The sequence below is a fragment of the Fusarium musae genome, chromosome 3 (genome assembly GCF_019915245.1).
Source record: "Fusarium musae strain F31 chromosome 3, whole genome shotgun sequence".
Taxonomy (NCBI): domain Eukaryota; kingdom Fungi; phylum Ascomycota; class Sordariomycetes; order Hypocreales; family Nectriaceae; genus Fusarium; species Fusarium musae.
The window spans coordinates 2,019,660-2,038,609 of NC_058389.1; the positions used below are offsets into that span (position 1 = coordinate 2,019,660).

An 18,950-nucleotide genomic window follows, 5' to 3' on the forward strand; every position below is an offset into this window, starting at 1 on the left:
TGACCGACAGGCCCTTGGTATGCAGTAGGTAGTCATCATGCTGAGCACGTGATGTCATGACTAAGCGCGAAAAGTTGAGCTCCATCAGCTTGTCAACCTCATTCGACGAGTCAATACTGCTGCACGCCCACGGCAGCCATCTTGATACCAATGGCCGCCATGTTTACTCCCAGCCGGGGGAGGGCAATTGGACGAGCTATTGCGGCCTCGTCGTCTGGCCCTGTCAACCTGCCTAGCTTCCTGGTGCCAGCATGGCACGCGACAGCACCCAAGATCGCATCTTCCCGAGCCTCCACTGCCCTCTTCTCCACGACCTCGAAGCGACCATCCAAGCTGGGAAGAACCCCTCTATCGATCCCTCCTGGCGTAGAGCTATCTGTTGGCGAGCCGGTGGCGAACAAGGACTTGACATCATACAAGAAGGTGTACAAGAAAACCATCACTGTAAAGGGACCTTTAGGTATGAGAGAACGGCACCTAGCAACGAGGGGAAAAAATTGCTGACTGGATGTTAGGAGAGCTTGAGCTCGAAGTTCCGGATTATGTGCAGGTGACGCAAGATCCCGAGGCCAAGGTGGTATCGTTGAATGTCCAGGACACTGACGCCAAGGACCAAAAAGCCATGTGGGGTATGTTCACAAGTTATCGTCACGCTTGATGGCATTGGGACTGACAATTGGATAGGAACAACATGGTCTTACCTAAGGAACTATATCATGGGTGTCTCGGAAGGGCACACGGCCATTCTCCGTCTTGTCGGTGTCGGTTACAGAGCGAGTGTCGAAGAGCGAGGTGCTAAAGAGGAATTCCCTGGGCAGCGCTTCCTGTGCCTCAAGCTCGGGTTTACTCATCCTGTCGAGGAGGGAATCCCTCGCGGCGTGACCGTAACGACTCCTGCGCCTACACGTATCCTGATTGAGGGAATTGACCGGGAGACCATCATGTCGTTTGCTGGACGAGTTCGCATGTGGCGTCCTCCGGAGCCTTACAAGGGCAAAGGCGTGTTTATTAACGACCAGACGATCAAACTGAAGCAGAAGAAGATCAAATAGAGAGTTGATATGTCGCAATTTATACTGGCCAGCTTGGCGGCTTGGCCTATTAGACGCAGCTGGCGTGTGTATTCTAGTATCATGTACAGATTTTTGTGTACTATTTGACGAGGCATATACAAAATTACATTTTTTGCAATTCTTGCTTTCATTCAAGTCATGCCCGTTTGTCTTCCTACTCATTTTCCCTTATGACTGCTTAGCGCTCAGAACCTCCTGGACAGCTTCGAGAACCTTGCCGTGAACAGCAGCAGGAGCGGCAATAACGCCCTTGTTGTTGGCGAGAGTGCGTCCTACGCTGAAGTCGAGACGCTTTCCGTGAATGTCAGTTACTTGGCCGCCAGCCTCACGAACAATAAGGTCGCCGGCAGCGTGATCCCAGATCTTCTCCTGATATGTGGCTTTGACAGGCAGACGGAGGTAGATGTCGCCAGCACCGCGGGCAATAGAGCCATACTTAGCCTGACTGTCCATGCGGACACTCTCCTGGGTAATACCGAGCTTCTTCGAGATAAGGGCCTGGTCGTCGTGCGCTGAGTGGCCAGCCTCAACACTCTCGCAGAAGGTAGCCTTGGAGAGATCATCAATGCTTCGCATGGAGATGGGCTTTTCGGCAGCAAGAGCGCCAGAAGTAAGAGGTCGGCTGTTCGCGCCATGGCCCTGCACAGCAGAGAAAACAACACCACGACCCTCATCGGTGGCATTGGAGCCAATGTCGGAGGTAAGACGGGCTGAGTCGTCAACTGGGAGGTTAGGGCAGCCAAGGACACCGACCTTGACGTCACCGTCAACCATGAGACCAAGGCAGACAGCGTATTGGCCACCACGGAGGAAGCCCTTTGTACCGTCAATGGGATCGATTGCCCATATACGACCGCTGGAACCACCCTGGCTGCCACCTCTATCGATCAATTCCAACATATCGTCAACATCCTTGATAGGGCCACCAAGTTGCTTCTCAGCATCTTCATCGTCGAGCTTTGTAGAGCTGACGAGCTCCCAGATAGTCTGCTTCAGGTTTGCATCGTCACGGAGCTGCGCAGCTTCCTCCTCGGCGACGATAGCGTCGTCAGGGAAGTTGTGGCGGAGAGCGGCAATGATGAGGGCCTGGGCGCCAAAGTCGCCAATGGTGACAGGGCTCTTGTCATTCTTATCAACAGTTCCCTTTGCCTTTTCGTGGAAGACGCGCTTGGTGAGAATCGTAGCACGCTGAACGGCCAATTGGGCGATCTGAAGCTCTGAGGCGTAAGATGGAGAAGCCATGGTTGTGAGCGGTCGTTGGAGAAGGATAAGGTGGGAGGAGAGTTGGCGGAGACGGGGAATGAAGGCTGGCGAAACAAGGATAGCCAGGATGAGAGTCAATAAGAAAAGAATAAAGGATCTAGAGAAGAAGAACTTTGGAGTAGCAGTGGGCATACAAGGCAACGCAATGAAATGTAGGCTAATAAGGTAGCTAGGTACTAAGTAACGTGGGATGGCGCAATTGTCCTTGTGTTTTTTATGGTGGTGTTAGAGCTTAGAGCAGACACTGGTTGGTCTCTTTCGGGTCGTCGGGCGGGTCGTCGGGCTCTAGACGAAGGCAACTGGGTCTAAGTAACGTGGGATGCGGGTTGAATGAATGAATGAATGAATGATTGATTGATTGATTGATATGAGAAACGAAGAGGAAGAGAACAGAAGTGGGATGGGCTGTTGCGAAGTCTGAGAACTGAGTATGTAAGCTGCGACGTTTGAAAGTGTTGTTTCAGTTATTGTGTAATCTGAATACAGCTCGAATGCGTCAATTAGATTACTATTCAACTCAAAAGAACCCGAAATATGTTAAACGGAAAACTCAAGTTAGATTTATCATTATATGCATCCATAACGGAGGTTCTGTTGGCAAGGTACAGGTAGTCGTGCAATGGCAGGATTATTTGGTACTTGTAGCTCTCTCAAGCCAACCCCGCCATCAGAACTCCGATATCGATGAGGAGGGGCATTTCTCTCTTCCGTCTCACTAACAGTTTCTTCCCCTGCTCATAGCGGAACCACCCGATTGGCCGGACTTTTCAAGCATCAATTCTGCTCAGTTCATACAATCAATCCTTCTATCAATCTCAAGGCGTCATCTCAACTCGACATTCAACGCGATCAATCCTCTTTTGCTTCCAACCAACCAACCAACAACTGTCACCAGAAATGGCCTCTTCTCCACCCTCGCTACGCTCTCTCTACCGCTCCCTCCTTCGCGAGCTACCACCTCGACCCATCCTCGCCTCACCACGCTCTCCTCTTCACTCCCGCCTTCGAGATTCCTTTTCTTCCAGCTCCAAGGCGGCGACATCGCAAGACGCCCGCGCCCGCGCCGACGCCGCTGCCCAGGCCATCGCATATCTTCGATCCCAGCGCATGTATGCCACGTTACTCGAGCGTTATAACCCTGGTATGGGTATGGATGAGGAGGAGCGTGTTCGCTTAACTGCTAGGAGAGTCGGCATGGATTTGCCAGTCGAGTACAAGTAAAGGATTCACGGCGAAATTGAAATGAGAAAAGAGACGGGAGAAGGGAGAAGCGGATGCAAAAGGGCTTCAAAGGCCATGAATCGTCAAAGTGAAACGGACCATGACTTATCGACCCATCGAATGAATCTAAACACCACCAAGCGGTTTCCAACAGTGAATCTACAGATGGGAAAATAGGCCAGATGGCATCCGGCACTCAAGAAAATGGCAGTGGAGAAAATGGCTGAGATTCAGCCCAAACCCTTCCTTCAGTGTACGAACAAGTGTATGGAACAGAACGGAAAAGACACAGATGCAATACCCGAGCATCACTCGATTATAAGGAACAACCATATCATCATCATATCTCATATAAAAGGACATCTTTGGTCCAGGATCAACAAATTATATACAGAATAATAGCGTTTTGAATCATCAAGCCCATTTGGCTCAGGGGTATCAACTTCTACTCACTTCGCTTCACTTCACCTCACTTGGCCTTCTAGACACTGCCCACACCTCTGTCTTCGAGCGACTCATCCCAGCCACCCATTTGCAACAACCACTCTCCCAGGCGCTCTTTCACGAGCGTAATGTTATCGCCTAATGCGCTCTTCCATTGATCTTGAACGAGACGGACCTTTTCCTTCAAATCCTCGGTAAGTCGGCGTTCTTCTGATTGCCGCATCTGCACCGCCTGTGCATTGCTATCTACCTTGGGAATTGCGTTTCCGTTCTCATCTTGAGTCTGCGTCTCGAGGACCTTGCCTTTGGCGTGAACCACAGCCTCTTTGACCTCGTGAAGTAGACACAACAGGTTGGTGTGCGACTCGATGAACTGATACGTGCTCTTCTCGGCGTGAAGCAGTAAGCTAAAAAGATACTGCATCGGATGCTCGACGTAGGATGGATTTTCCTCAATTTCCGATGCTGGAATCTGAATGTTGAAGCCATCCAGATCAAGAGGAATGTTGTCCAGTAGCTCACAAAGCGGAGGCGCAATATCCCAAAATGCCGACAGCTGCAGTGCAACACCATGATCCACAGCCTTTTCAACCACTCCTCGGAAGTCTCGGGTCCGTTCCAGAACCTCGTGAGCGAACGCATATTCACGCTTGGCAGCGTCTTCAGCAAAGAAAGCCTCAGCTGACTTGAGCTTCTCAGTATTTCCGGAAAGTCGGTAAGGGGTCAGTACAACCTCGCAATATCGACCGTTGCGGTCCGAAAGAAGATCGTAGATGGCACGGTAAAGACTCTCTCGTGCCTCGAAGACCCATTTAAGCAGCGTCAATTTTTCCAGAAGTTCTGGTCTATCATCGCCCTCCTCCTGTGGCATGTCCGCGTCTATCTGCCCGTTATCGAATAGATGTCGGGCTAGATCGTCAAACAGCTCTGTGGCACTAGAGATACGCCCTGTCAGTAGTTCGTTCAAAGGCAGTACCACCTGATTCTGGAACAATTCGTATTCGGACTTTTCCAAGTCCTTTTTCTTTGTTATCTCGCCGGCCTTTGCATCAGCATCAATAGCTCCTGCATCAGCATAACTCAAGCTGCCAGCATTGATCTCATTCTGCAAGTTTGTACGCAAAGCTTGCCGGCGCTCAGACGCTGCTTTGGAAAATTGCTCTCGACGTTTAGTGCTTTCGACAGTGAACCGTTCCTTCGTTTTGGCCAATTCATCGAGTTGACTCAGAGCTCTCACAGCTGTTCTGATGGATGTCAACTCAGGATGTTTGTTATTGACAGCGGGGTGGTGTCTTGGATAAGGAGGAGGCATAGTGACAAGGCGGGAAACATCCAAGTGGTCGCGGTTGATCGTCGAACAGGGACTAGAGCCCATGTTTGATGTGGTGGCGAAGCCAAATTGTTGAGGAGTCAAGTTGGGCTCCGACTGATCATGCCAGCCTGTCTTTTCAGGAGGATACTCGGATGAAGAGCCTGGCTCCTCGTATACTACAGACGGCTGGTCCTCCTCGACCCACTGTGTTTTAGTTACGCCCATATACTTCGACTCTCTCTTGGAACGTCCGAGATGGGAAGCTTCGCCTTGCGAATCTGACTCCCACCAACGGCTCGGAGGACGACCCCGTGAGCTGCCATTTTCATAGTTTTCGCTGACGCTCATACTCAAAATTGGCGATAACGAGGGCATATAATTGCTGGACCAGTTCACATTTGGTGGGTTGTTCCCGCTCGGCGACGTCGGGACATTGACTGTCTTAGAGGCAGACTGAGGACTTTCTCCCAAGTTCGAACCTATAGAGCCTCGACGAGAAGGCCCTGGCTCAGATAACCCAGGAGTCCACTGATCTTGCGAAGAGGCTGACTCTCGCCTGTGGCTGACCATCGGCCGAAATAAGTCGCGGGTGAGGTCAAAGATCTCGGAGCCCATAGCCCCAATAGCGACAGAATATCGTTCTCGTCTGATCCTTGATTCGTTGACAACAAAGTCGGCAAACATACGCACCCTATCCGCGTCAGTAGCGGCTCTCGATTCTCTAATCGCAAATTCGCGGAACCGATCGATAGTCCCTTCTTCAAACTGATCGGCAGTTTGAGTCGTAACCACATGTTTCGATACCAACATCCCGGCGGAAGGGGGCCGAGAAGACTCCCTGACCCTCGAGACTGATGCCACGGATCCGGATCTAGGAGGTGGGGTAGGGAGCGCTTTTGGAGCAACAACCTTTGAGCTGCTGGCATATATTGGTTGCTTAGAAGCGTTGGGGGAGAAAGGGGGGGTTCCCGCTTCCTGAGGCAGCTTCCCTGATGCTGGGGCTCTAGGGGTCGAGTTTCGAGAGTCTTGCGATGCGAGTGCGCCACTCACAGGGGTCGATTTACTGATTGATGTCCGTGACAGATCAGTGGTATTTGGTACCATTATGTTGGCCATAGACTCGGGTCGAGTCCGTTCATCTATAGAGCCACGGACACTATGTCGGGTCCGACTCTCAGCCCTCCGTTGCAAAATCGTTTTATCATGTCTAACTGCCTTTTGCCGATTGAGCCCGCCAATACTCGATGAGGACCCCAGAGCAGGTTCAACAGGTTGGGTGGATGGTAGCGACGTGTCAATCCTGAGACCTGGTGAGCGGCTTCGGTTTGAAGGACCTGGTTGACTTCCCGTCTCGCTCCAATCTGCAGGTGTTGGAGGAACAGGACCGAGTTCTGTGACACCGGTAGGTGGTCGGCGTCTTTTGGTAGGAGGAGATATGATGGGCACTGTATTCCTATCTATTGACTGTACGCTTTGCGACCTGCTTGAAGCAGGTGGGGGCCCTGGTGGCGGAGGTGGGAGAGGCATGCCTGGTTCCCATCTGGTTTGAGACGCTGAGCGTGAGCGAGCAGATGTGGGTGTCTCCACGGCTCCTGCAGATACGGCTCTTCGAGCCGCTGGCGGCCCATGAATCATGGGACCAGTCATCCCATGCTCGGGAGTAGGTTGATGAAACGAAGTTTGTACGATCATGCTCTGTCGATGGGCTTGAGGAGGCGGCGGCTGAGGTGGAGGAGTACTAGAGTTGTCCATATCTCTACGGCGGCCCAAGGATGGCAGAAAGCGGCGATCCCGTGAACCATTTCGCCCATTTACACCTGGCGGAGGAGGAGGAAACGATGCATTGGCTGGTTCAGGCGAAGGCCGATGCACCATTGTGCTAAGTCGAGGCGGTGGAGTCGGAGTACCAGCTGGTGTAGAGTCGAAGACGGTACTCATGGGACGCTGCTGTTGACTTCTAGGCGGACTGTATGGCGGAGGCGGCATTGGCGACACTGATGCATGTTAGAACGCTGGCAACAACATGATGTTTAGTTATTAGTCACTTGCCTTGGACTTCGCCAGCATATTGAACGGCGCGCTCGGCGACAGCAGCCTGTGTGGGAACCCATTCTTGGGGGTTGTATGGCTGTATGCTACTGCCAGGTGTTTGGACAGCGGAGTGAAAATGACTGGAGCTCATGGACACGGCAGATATGGGCGTATGTAGAGGGTTGTTGAAGGCACCTACAGACGATGTCGTGAGAGGAAGAAGGCCTTGCCGGAGTCGCGCCGCTTCGTGAGAAGTCATGATGAAAGATCAGAGGGACCAAGCGACTATGGACTAAGAATTCACTCGAGCGCTAGGTCCAGGGTCCCTGTTTCAAGCCACAACACCAAAAGATGAGGGAAGTCTAACTTAGAAACAGCTGGGTATCGTGTCAGGGCTGTCTCTTTGGTCGGTTGGTTCTGGTACGTGGGGTGCTAGGGATTGGATGGATCCGCGGGGTGGGCGGCGCGTGCGAGCAGCAGCCCAGCAGCAGCAGTAGAGTGAGTCGATGCTCAGGTGAGGATCGAAGCAGCCGAGACTATTTTGAGACGACAAGGAATAGGTACGACTATGATGACTCTCGATCTGGCCTGGCACAGCACAGCCGGAAGAGAGACCTGACAGAGAGACGTAAGTGTGTAAGTAGGTATTGGACGTTGCAGGTGAGGCTCTGTGTGTGTAAAGGACGCTGCAGCTTGTCGAAGTTGGTCAATTGACACGGAGGTAACGAATATCTCTCATCAAGCCATTCACCGTAGCTGCGGTGAGGACGAAGAGTACGTCCCCTAATGCGCAAGCAACCAACCAACCAAATAAGAAACAGAGATGTGATTGAGGATTGGACTGCCCTTGGATGTGAAAGGTGAAAAGAGAGAAAGTGGTTGGGAGAGGAGCTCTGTAAAGGGAAATGGATGTACAGGTCGCAGTTGGAGTAGGTACTAGGTAGGTATGTAGCAGCAGGAGATAGACCCCTGCATACAAGTCAAGTCAGTTCACCTTTTACGGCAAGATGTTGAAATCACGACACCTCTTTTTTTTCTGGCGGTGTCAGCGGGAGCAGGACTGAAGCACTAGCAGAAGCAAGTGCATTTTCGAGTTGATAACTGGAAACCGTTCTTGGTTCTCTGTTTATTGCCGGAGAGCCAAGCCCTGCCTACAGTGTGTACCTGCTTTGCTGGGGTGGTCGAGCATTACATGGATGGGTGATGGACGCTATCAAAAGGTGGGACAAAGAGATATGTACTAAGTTACAAGGTATGTATGCTTCATGGGAACTTTGTCCACGGCCGATTGGCAATAGAAACAGAGGATGGGTCTACAAGCATGGCTTTCACTATCAGGCACTAGTTAAGCTTGAGGGGATTCTACTAGGCATGACGATGATAGAGCATCTTCGACCGCTTCTTGCAGAGTATGTAGGTAATTCAGCTGACAAAGTTGAAAGATGGCGTTCTTTGAATGTCCTAGTTAGTTGGGGTATCTGTAGATCCTACGGAGTAGAGGATGGTGCATTGGCGTAGTACGGAGCTATGGACACTAATCAGTTGAACGCTGCTTGATTTGTGCCTGTTGTGTTGTGTGAGTGCTGTGAACGAAACGGCAACAGAAAACTTGCCATGTTGCTTGTCTGTCACCATACAAAGACGTTGATTATCCCACATGGAAGCTGATGAAGGACTTGATCGATCTTCCTATGTACATGCACTCCGACCCCGCTGAGCGGAAAAGGTTGGGATAGACTTGGAGAGAAGCTAAGTTTGGAGCGATCCGTCGTGGTTCTATTCTTAGACTCATCCCTCAGCATCTATTGGCTGACAAGGATTGACTATGCGGGTTGAGTGTGGATGTCGGCGCTTAATGGACGACGCTCGCTGCCTGTCACATTTCTCTATGTAGGTGCGTACTCTCTGAAACTCTCGAGACCCATGGACCGGCCGGAAAGACAAACGTCCTCACGGCTGGATCGAACTGCTGCATGAGATCCATGTGCAGGGGGGCCTTCATGCTGTGGGCTGATGTTGACTTTTGATCGCTAAACTGAATACTCCTTGCAGACTGCAGAGTGCCATTGGAATCCCCGGGGTCCAAGTTATCCGAAGAGAACAGAATAACAACTCAAAAGACGGTCAACAAATAGAGTTTCAACTGCCATGGGCTGTTTAAGAACAAAAATATGCTTGATGGAGTTGATTCCATAGTCAAGGCCACCGATCAAATAGCTTATAAATCTAAGCTGGGGTCAAACCTAAAGTGATATGTTTCTATGAATAGATCGACCATGGTATAGGTGAGGCAGTAGTACTCCGTACAGATCTGGCTGATTTAACCCATCACTCTTTTTTGAGATCACACCTAATCTGTAAAGGGAGGTAACAGAACTTGAACCTCTATCATGCAGTGATGAAAAGCCTTAGGTAAACCTAGCACAATTTTGTATATATTTAGCAGACCTCACGGAGTTGGCCAGATACTCTTGGCATCTTGGTTCAATGTCAGAAGCTTTCTTGGGCCTCAGGGTCTGTATGTATGCTGATCATACCCTTGTCCAAGCTGGCATGAAGTATGGTCATAATGGGGAGCCATATTTAAACCCAGAAGCTGCTCTCAACCTCTAAGTTGCCCATCGGGTTTTCGGATAACTTTTGGCCACCCGCACGAAATCCTTCATGATATCGTTCAGATCCGACAATGGAAGCTATCGAGCTTGACGGGCGTTGTATTGTCCCTTTAAACCGATACACTGCATTGGCTGGTCCAGTTTTCTATCATAAAGCTAACCGATATTCAGAGTCCTTTCGTTGAGTGTTTTATCTTTAGCCTTTACGCAACTGTTTCTATGATCAATTGGGATGCCATTCGCAAGCAAGGCACTTGTGATCATGGGGGCCTAATCTTGGTGGAAAAGCTTCGCCAGTTGACATAACGGAACAAGAGGGTACGGATCATCGACTTCTCGTTGATTGCCACATGGGAATCCTCGATGTATCCTTTCCCCGTTATCTACTTGTATTAGTCCTCCATCAGGAAGAAGATTTCTTACCGAGGCTGAAGAGAAGATTGTTTTGGTTATCGATAAAAATGACGAGGCTGGGTCTTGACTCTTAGGTTGCTCTGAAATGAGCCCCACTTGAAGCTAACTCTAGGACATTGGAAAAAGGTGGGGGCACAAGGCTCAGGTAAAATTCTAGAGGATTCTTCTCCAACAAACTCTCCTCTCTTTTCAACTCTTCACATTCTGCTCTTCTCTCTCTGCCTTTCCTTTGCTATTTATTGACTTATTGGCCACTGCTCACTCTCTTTCCTTTCAACATCTTCTCTACACCTCCTTCACTAAACTGTAAGTACATACTGCTTTTTTGCACCAATTGTCGCATCTTTCATGATGAGATATCCAGCTGGCACCAGTCATAGAGTGACTTGTACTCCCTTCATTGATGACCAACATGCTGTGGTCTAAGACCATTTCTGATTCCAATTGCGACTCTGCTCTTTCATATTCACCCCGATCATTTTCTGTTTGGAGTCGAAGCTAACAGATTCAAAGTCATCATCTAGTACACCCCTTCGACCGACTTCACAATGGTTCTACACAACCCCAACAACTGGCACTGGGTCAACAAGGACGTCTCAGCATGGGCCAGATCCTACTTTGACGAGAGCCTCACAAAGGTTCAGGCCGAGGAGGGTGAGGTCAAGGCCAAGATTGATAAGATCCAGAGCATGGATGGTGATGTCGATGTCAGCCAACGCAAGGGCAAGGTGATTACCATCTTTGACGTCAAGCTGGTGCTCCAATATTCTGGTAAGGGAATGCGGTGACTTTGACTGCAAACATGACAACTAACCATTCAGGATCTGCTCCCGGTGAGGATGATGTTTCTGGTACCATTACTGTGCCTGAGATCGCCCACGACACGGAAGAAGACGAGTACGTGGTACGTAAAACCTCCCCTGCTCTTTCGCCTTCCGTGTTGCCGTAGAATAAACCTCGCTAAGAACCCTCGTAGTTCGACGTAGACATCTTTGCCGAGTCAAAGGAGAAGCAACCCGTGAAGGATCTTGTCCGATCAAAGATCGTGCCCCAGCTGCGCCAGGAATTCCAGAAGCTTGCCGGCGCCCTCATCGCCGAGCATGGTAAGGATATCCAGCATGCTCCCGGCTCCAACCCCTCAAGCGGTTTCTCGACCCCCAAGATTCATCCTCAGAGCTCCACTCCTAAGCCAGCCGCCACTTCCAGCACTCAAAGTAAGACCGGCGGTGTCGTAAACACCACTACTGTGACCGACAACGAAGAGTTCCGAACTACCGCTGAAGAGCTGTACCAAACCTTTGTCGACCCTCAACGAATCGCTGCTTTCACACGATCTCCTCCCAAGGTCTTCGATGGCGCCAAGGTCGGTGGAAAGTTTGAGCTGTTCGGCGGCAATGTGTCTGGCGAGTATCTCGAGCTCGAGGAGCCTAAGAAGATCACACAAAGCTGGCGACTGAACCAGTGGCCTGCCGGTCACTTCTCCAAGCTGCACATCGAGTTTGACCAGAACGACGTCGACCACGTAACCGTTATGCGAGTCAAGTGGGAGGGTGTTCCTGTCGGCCAGGAGGACGTTACCAAGCGCAACTGGCTCGAGTACTACGTTAAGAGCATCAAGCAGACTTTCGGGTAAGTTCATTGATGGCTCTTCTTGCTTAGTTACTTATACTGACTACGAGGCCTTAGCTTCGGCACCATTTTGTAAGCATGCTACAAGACTAAGGAGTCGTGGAGTTGGGGTAAACACAAGGGTAATACGCTCTCTAGATGAGGGTAGTGACGGGGGGTTGCATGGTCGCTGCTTTGGTGGAGGAGGGCGAGGGTCGTCTTGGGTGATCTACACAAGACCTAGAAGCGTGTGGTTACGATATCATGAGAGACGTAAAGTAAAGCAAAATGAAATAATGCATCAATGGTCAAGAGCCATATCGTGTCATGAGTTATACGAAGAATGTCTGATGCCTCGTATGTTCGCGTAGTGCGCCTCTCGCACCATACTCATTGTCCCATTCGTCCTTTCTTTGTTTCTTCCGAGTTACTCTGTTGTCCACCAGATGATACACTGGGTTTCAACATGGCATCTTCTTCACCTCCCTTTCTCGTTGGAAGCCGCAGTTTGCCCAGATCAAATTCTGCCACTGTATATCCAGACGACAAGCCAGTCACTTTATTGGACAGAGCCATTGTCGCGGTCCCAGCCAGAAAGACATGTTGCCCCATCCAGGAAGTCAATGCTGGCGGACCAAGCCATATACGGTATATTCCAACAATGATGGAAAAGCAACCGAGGATAATAAATACGGTGGCAGCACTGATGTAATACCCGGTGTTCTTGTTTTCCCTCCATCCAACGTAGAAAGGATACTCAGCATCACGAAATGATTCTTCAGGAGCCAAAACTCTTTCTTCCCCAAAAGGTAAGAAACCAGCCTTCAAGTTCTCCGAGTCCAGCGGTTTTGTGGTCTTGATAGATGCCATGACTGCTCTGATGATTGCACTAACACCGCTGAGAAGCGTGGCATCTGGGCTCTTGACCAAATCATCTAAATGACAGGCCGTAACTCTTGTAAACGTGATATCTATGATCCCATACTCTATGCATCAAGCTTGAGTCGGTCAAGCATAGCGTCGATCTTGCCTTGTAGGATCTGGTAGTTGATGGCGTCTGAAACAAACTCATCCTCTGCTTCCGCTCCATCTAACGTTCTCACGGCACCTCCACCATTGGCTTGTCCATTCCTGTCGTTCTCCTTCTTAAACGTGGTTTTAGTATCAGTAGAAACGCCGTCTGCAGCATCTGTCGATATCTCAGCTTGTTGTGCCATCGCAGCAGCTAATTCTGCATCGATCTCTCCCTCCTCATCCATCATGTCTTCCAGACCTGCATCCTCAAAGCGATATCGAAATCGATCGTCCAGGTAATACCGAATATCGTCCAGCAATTCGATAGTATCTGTCTCTTCTCGAACAGTGATCCGTTGGGCAGACTCTGCAATGAGAGCTTGGAAGTCTTCCTCATCTATGTAGTCCTCTAAGCGATAAGCAAGATAACGCGCAGCAAATTCTTCCAACCGCTGGACACGAAGATCCCACGCTGCGTGTATCACGTCATAAATGTTGACGGGCTCCATCTCTATTTGTTCGTCCTCCTCAGCTGCCTCGCCAATTCTTTGCGCCTCACCATGAGTGCGGTCTACCAGCACATTGGAGGTACCGCTACCAAGCGTGCTGATGGTCAGAGCAGCTTTACTCTTAAGATTATCGAGGAACAGCATATCTGCAGCATATAATAGGTCCAAAGCGTGCTCAAGGGGACAGCTGACAGTCTCGGTGTAGAGGTAAGTAAGGATGATTTCAAGAACGGCGGGCGTGCAATCGACGGTGATGATTCGGAGATGCTGATCTCGTTTGGACTCGACGAAATCGCCCGAAAACATCTTCTCAAAGTACTCGCTGCGAATGAGCATCGCCTTGTGGGCGGGATAAAGGACTGATTTGCGTTTGATGATTGATTCTTGGTCTCCGGCTGGGCCAATAGGTATAGTAGGGACGTCTCTTGTTGGCGTCGTCTGACCAGACTTTTCATCCTCGATATCGATGGGCTCATCAGCGCGAAGGATGACATCTGCAAACATTGAGTTGTCATACTTCCACTTGATATCTTTCACCTGGTCCGTATCAACAACCATTTTGAGTCCGAGGACATTTAGTTTGAAGAAAGTTTCGAACTGTCCTCGAGCCCGGTCAACTTCGGATTGATACCGCTGGCGAGCAAGTCTCCTGTCTCCGCCTGCGAGAATATTCTCCCATAGAGATTCAACTTCGAGCTGCTTGCTGACCTTGTCTAAGCCCTTGAAAACTTCTTCTTCAGAGTCGGCACCACCCACAGGTGCGATATCACGAGGAACCTCGCCCAAGTAGAGATATCTCAAGACAATGATGAAAGACTGCACAGGTACAGCGCTGGCAAGTTTCCATGTGGTAGTATCTGGGACAGCAGCAAGTTTGGCACGGAAATAGGGTGACCGTGCTATGAGGATGAATTTGTGAAGATCGAAAGAACGGGAGCCTGAAACAAGGGTGATATCTGTTGTTTTGGGACTTGTACGGCCAAGAAGAGTTGAAATGTGAGTTGACCAGTAGACATAAGGATCTGAGGACTTGGAGAAGTCATATTGAAGGAGAAGGTTGCGGATGCGATCATTGAGGGCGTTGTAGATGCATCGTTCCCCTTGGAAAGTATTTCTTTCTGCTAGGGCGCCTGGGGAGTGTTAGTAGGTGACTGGATCCCATGACTTGTAAGTGCCAGGTTGGCAAGATATTTGTTGATGATGAAACTACAATAGCGACAATTGTATAAGTGTAAACGTAGATCTTTTGGATGGGGTGAAGGAAGAAGGTTGACACAGCTGCCGAGGGGTAAACCTGCAGGCGGTATTTATACTGCTTGATCAAGGCAGCAATTGCGCCACTTGAGGCAGATAAACCTTAACTGATCTTGACTTCTGTGATTCTGGCCTACTATAGGGGTCTCACTGTTTAAGCCTTTGTCTGAAAAGTTAAAAGCTTGATAGCCCGGTATAAGGCTGACGGCAACTAAAGAAAAAAATAATCACAAGTGTAAACGTACCAGATTCTAATAATAGCCGGACAAGCTCATAGTGACCGCATAAACTTGCCTGCTTGTGTCAGTTCTAAGCTCTGCTGACTTGAATGTACTCCCAGCACTTACAATGATGAGAGGCGTGTAATCGAAACGATCCTTGCCATTGATGTTCACACCCTGACTGATGAGCTCTTGACATCTCTTCAGATCGCCATGTCGACACGCCATGAGGAATTCATTGAACTCAGGGCTCTCGTCGAGAGGATTCTCTTCGAGAAGAACGCCACTCTCGATGAGTCGAGTCTCTTCGCCAAGCTTGCCCTCGAGTTCAAATTTGCGGAGAACCATTGTTTGAGTAAGAATATTAGAGTAGAGCTAGAGAGAGGACTGTCTCTTTTCAGGTGATCTTCAAGTATGAAAAGAGGTTTATTCTGGTTACTGCTTTATCTCCGAAACCCGCCCGCTCGTTTATAGTTTCATGATTATCAAAGCATGGGGATGCCCACTCCAAGGAAAAAGTCGCCATCCCCTCGGGGTACAAGAAAAAAGCGAATCTTAATATGGGGTGTCAAAATAAACTCAGCGAAAGTTATCCTAATATTATGCCTATGTTACCTAAATATTTTTATCATCTAGGATTAAGGTCCTGTGTTTTCTTTCCTCCCCTAGCCATCATCACAGCAGGCTGGATTCAGCCAATGACGGGCTACATTTCTTTCGCATCGAGGTTATCATGGGATCACGTGTCCAATCCCGTTATCCTTCTATTGAAATATCGAACATGGCTTACATGCATAACATCCAAGCCCGCTTCCTCCGAGCATTGCCATGTTGTTGACTGACAATCATTCTTTGAGGTTGGAATCTGACGTATATACTTGACTTGTTCGTTTGCATGTTGTTTTAGTTTTCTGTCTCTTTGTCTTGCTTGATGATCTTTTTCCTGCTTCCCTAGCAAAATGAAGCCTTGATTCAGTGCCTGCCACCACCCACGGTCTCCTGCCAAGCTTCTCACTTAGCTGGCAACCTCGGTTTCTTACATTCTTCGAACTTCACTCTTTGTACAAATCGAAAACATGAGTCCCCTAAAGAAACTCATTCTTCTGATCCTGTTTATCTCTTTTATGGTGTTTGTAGCCTTTTTTGGCCGAATACCTGCTCTGAGGTTCGTCTTGCATTTGTCTCGTGTTCACCTACCTAACCTAAAGATATTGACTTGGGATAGACGGACGCCTATAGCCGCACTGCATAGGTTGATATGGATGCATATACCCAATTTGATCGCCAGGGTAGATCAGGTGCTCACGGGAGGGAGAGTATCGAGCTATCTATCCCGGTTCAGTAACATGCTTCTGCATGAGCGGCACTGGACTGTTGTGGTGAGTTGTATTGATATCCCTTCCGAGATGGCAGCATAATAACAGTTCAGATTTTCTTCATGCTCATTATGGTTGTGGGCGAGTATATGTTTATTCCTCAAGCGTGGCCCAAGATCGGATCCTTCACGAAACTCATTGTCGTGGTCACCGTGCTTCTGCCCTACCTATTTCTCTACCTGGCATGTGCTGCTGATCCAGGCTACATTACGCCCGAAAATCACGCCTATTACATGTCGCTCTATCCCTACGACCACACACTTTTCCACCCGGGGCACATGTGTCGGACGTGCAAGTTTCTTAAGCCTGCTCGTTCCAAGCACTGCAGTCTGTGCAAACGTTGTGTGGCCAAGGCTGATCATCATTGCGTCTTCATAAATTCATGTGTTGGGTACGGAAACCAGCACTGGTTCATACTCCTACTAATCTCTACTGCATTTCTGTGCACATATGGTGGCTTTCTTGGACTGTCAATTATTACGGTACGAGTTCAGAGGTACACTCCTGGCTGGTCTGTATGGAAGCCTCGAGGTATGACGGCCAGCCGGTATTTGGCTGGTTGGGGTTGGGGCATTCAAGACAACGTCAATATGGGGGCCTCATCCCTCCTTGCAGCTCTGACGTCCCCATTGGTTTGGGGGTTGCTCCTGTACACACTCTATCTCGTTTATTGTGGTACTACGACAAACGAAACTCTTAAATGGTCGGATTGGAAGGAAGACATGCGGGATGGTTTCGCATTTCGTCGGTCTATGCCAGCAAATCGCCAGAAGAACGAACGAGTTGAGCCTCGCTTCACACGCTGGCCAGTCGAGGTCCAGCAGGTAATCGTCACTACTCAGGATGGGCAGCCTCCCAAGGATGAACTTCGGTATCCTGGAGAAGGCGAGTGGGAGAGGGTTTGGAACTTGAGCGATGTCGAGAACTTGTACGACATGGGACTGTGGGATAATTTGGTCGATATATTTGTCCGCGACTATGGGTTTGGGAACAAAAATGACGAACCCAATGCCGAAAGACGGCGCAGGCGGTGATAACCTGTATATAGAGTGAGTGAGCCGTATGCAGACGATGATCTGCAGGCTGACTGCGGGATCCAAACCCCTGTCCATGATGTCCAGGGCCGAGCATACTGTATGGATGTCCGCCTCAATGATGTCAGTCGTCAAGAGACGCCATGATTTTTATTTCTTTCCTGGATTGCCTGCGCTTCATGCACCTATGCAATATCATGTCTTCGTTCATGACTGTTTTCGGGTTTCATGCAATGACGATTTTGCCGCGATGGCTCTGATTCAGCCTCATCAGGTTCGACGTCTACAGATGCTTGGCACTCTTTCTCTGCTCGCGATTGTTGTCGGCGGCTCACTCCTCATTTTTGTTGGTGCAAATGCGCTCTCGGGTCGCAAAGAGAAAGAAGAACTCGGTAGGGCAAGGCCATCAGGCCAGACACGTTTCAGTGTTGGACATGAATGGAGCATCCAGACCTGGATAGCCATCGTTGGTGTTGCATTTGCCCTATTATCTTATGGCTTTACAGAGGCATATGTTCATCTATTCGATACATGGGCTAGTCGACAAGCTCAACTCAGCAATGGCCTCGACTATGCTCGGTATCTCAACTCTCAATCACGAGCACCAGTCGTCTATGGCTTCAGAGGATTTCCCTCCTTTATCACTCTGCGATACTTTCTGCTGATTATGAGCATAATTGCATCTGTGGGCTACAAGTTTGCTATTGTGAGCCCGGACGCTTGAATTAAAGAGAACTTTCATCCACGATTAATCGAATTTATCAAGAGTGAGCTTTCGGCAGTGAAGAACGGCTCTCTTGTCTCGGAACCCGAGTCATGGATCAATGACTTCCCGCTTTATGATATCAACCGGGCATTTATTCATTTCAACCAGGTTTCTCAAGAGCCTCCCTATGCTGCAAATATGTCCCTGCTACCACCCAATGGCTTGGCTATGGTTGGCCATGCCAATTGCTTTTCAACCAGCAGAGCTGATCAATTCTACCCTGGTGACGTTGGAACTCTTCATACTCGAGAAGTAGTTTTAGTGGCCAATGGCTCAGTGGGCAAAGGTGACTTTTATATGACAGAAGACCCAGGCGACTGGCATCGAATGGAGACGACCAGCACCAACTGGTTTGATCCGCCTCAAAGAGCCCTGGTTGAGTATCGGCTCAATGGGTTTGGCAGTCTTCAGATCCAATGGGCAAAGAAACCAAACAAATCTTCAGATTCGTGGAGGATTCCGGTAGAGCATCGGTCCTTGTACAAGATGGAGCTCGCAACCGCCGAAGTGAGGAGATACGTTCGAGACCAGAACTGCAGGTTTCTGCCACGGGCGGCTCTTTCGTTCCTTTCTTTCGGAAATGACACTTTTCGAAAAGTCCATCGCTGCTGTGATGCCATCCTGGGGTAACATAACAGCCACAGAGCGCTTCAACATCTCGGACCTGATGCCACAGTACGACGTCTGACTACATGCAACAACCTAAGAATAAGCATTAGATTCACGAGAAGAGATGGAATACATTGTTAAAACTGCATTTTATTAGAATGGTATCGGTTGAACTGCTAAATGTGC

General features: G+C 49.5%; 9 protein-coding genes across 9 annotated transcripts; 6 read left to right on the forward strand and 3 right to left on the reverse strand.

The window, feature by feature from the left end:
- Positions 1-159: 159 nt before the first annotated feature.
- On the forward strand, positions 160-1,052 carry J7337_004087 (uncharacterized protein; the record flags this gene model as incomplete). The annotated part of the gene is made up of 3 exons (XM_044821790.1): positions 160-460; positions 516-629; positions 685-1,052. 3 exons carry the CDS (start codon positions 160-162, stop codon positions 1,050-1,052), a joined length of 783 nt encoding a protein of 260 aa, XP_044683123.1.
- Positions 1,053-1,241: 189 nt separating this feature from the next.
- Positions 1,242-2,315, reverse strand: J7337_004088 (uncharacterized protein; the record flags this gene model as incomplete). Its single annotated transcript, XM_044821791.1, has 1 exon — positions 1,242-2,315. The coding sequence occupies one exon, from the start codon at positions 2,313-2,315 to the stop codon at positions 1,242-1,244; it is 1,074 nt and encodes a 357-aa protein (XP_044683124.1).
- A 918-nt stretch (positions 2,316-3,233) lies between these two features.
- Positions 3,234-3,557, forward strand: J7337_004089 (uncharacterized protein; the record flags this gene model as incomplete). Its single annotated transcript, XM_044821792.1, has 1 exon — positions 3,234-3,557. The coding sequence occupies one exon, from the start codon at positions 3,234-3,236 to the stop codon at positions 3,555-3,557; it is 324 nt and encodes a 107-aa protein (XP_044683125.1).
- Positions 3,558-4,038: 481 nt separating this feature from the next.
- Positions 4,039-7,603, reverse strand: J7337_004090 (uncharacterized protein; the record flags this gene model as incomplete). The annotated part of the gene is made up of 2 exons (XM_044821793.1): positions 4,039-7,279; positions 7,359-7,603. The coding sequence occupies 2 exons, from the start codon at positions 7,601-7,603 to the stop codon at positions 4,039-4,041; spliced, it is 3,486 nt and encodes a 1,161-aa protein (XP_044683126.1).
- A 3,318-nt stretch (positions 7,604-10,921) lies between these two features.
- On the forward strand, positions 10,922-12,078 carry J7337_004091 (uncharacterized protein; the record flags this gene model as incomplete). The annotated part of the gene is made up of 4 exons (XM_044821794.1): positions 10,922-11,144; positions 11,195-11,277; positions 11,350-12,002; positions 12,060-12,078. 4 exons carry the CDS (start codon positions 10,922-10,924, stop codon positions 12,076-12,078), a joined length of 978 nt encoding a protein of 325 aa, XP_044683127.1.
- Positions 12,079-12,967: 889 nt separating this feature from the next.
- On the reverse strand, positions 12,968-15,327 carry J7337_004092 (uncharacterized protein; the record flags this gene model as incomplete). The annotated part of the gene is made up of 3 exons (XM_044821795.1): positions 12,968-14,634; positions 15,004-15,052; positions 15,106-15,327. The coding sequence occupies 3 exons, from the start codon at positions 15,325-15,327 to the stop codon at positions 12,968-12,970; spliced, it is 1,938 nt and encodes a 645-aa protein (XP_044683128.1).
- Positions 15,328-17,077: 1,750 nt separating this feature from the next.
- J7337_004093 (uncharacterized protein) lies at positions 17,078-17,536 on the forward strand (the record flags this gene model as incomplete). Its single annotated transcript, XM_044821796.1, is given in 2 exon segments — positions 17,078-17,385; positions 17,404-17,536. 2 exon segments carry the CDS (start codon positions 17,078-17,080, stop codon positions 17,534-17,536), a joined length of 441 nt encoding a protein of 146 aa, XP_044683129.1.
- A 103-nt stretch (positions 17,537-17,639) lies between these two features.
- On the forward strand, positions 17,640-18,113 carry J7337_004094 (uncharacterized protein; the record flags this gene model as incomplete). The annotated part of the gene is made up of 1 exon (XM_044821797.1): positions 17,640-18,113. The coding sequence occupies one exon, from the start codon at positions 17,640-17,642 to the stop codon at positions 18,111-18,113; it is 474 nt and encodes a 157-aa protein (XP_044683130.1).
- A 180-nt stretch (positions 18,114-18,293) lies between these two features.
- On the forward strand, positions 18,294-18,785 carry J7337_004095 (uncharacterized protein; the record flags this gene model as incomplete). The annotated part of the gene is made up of 1 exon (XM_044821798.1): positions 18,294-18,785. One exon carries the CDS (start codon positions 18,294-18,296, stop codon positions 18,783-18,785), a length of 492 nt encoding a protein of 163 aa, XP_044683131.1.
- Positions 18,786-18,950: the final 165 nt, after the last annotated feature.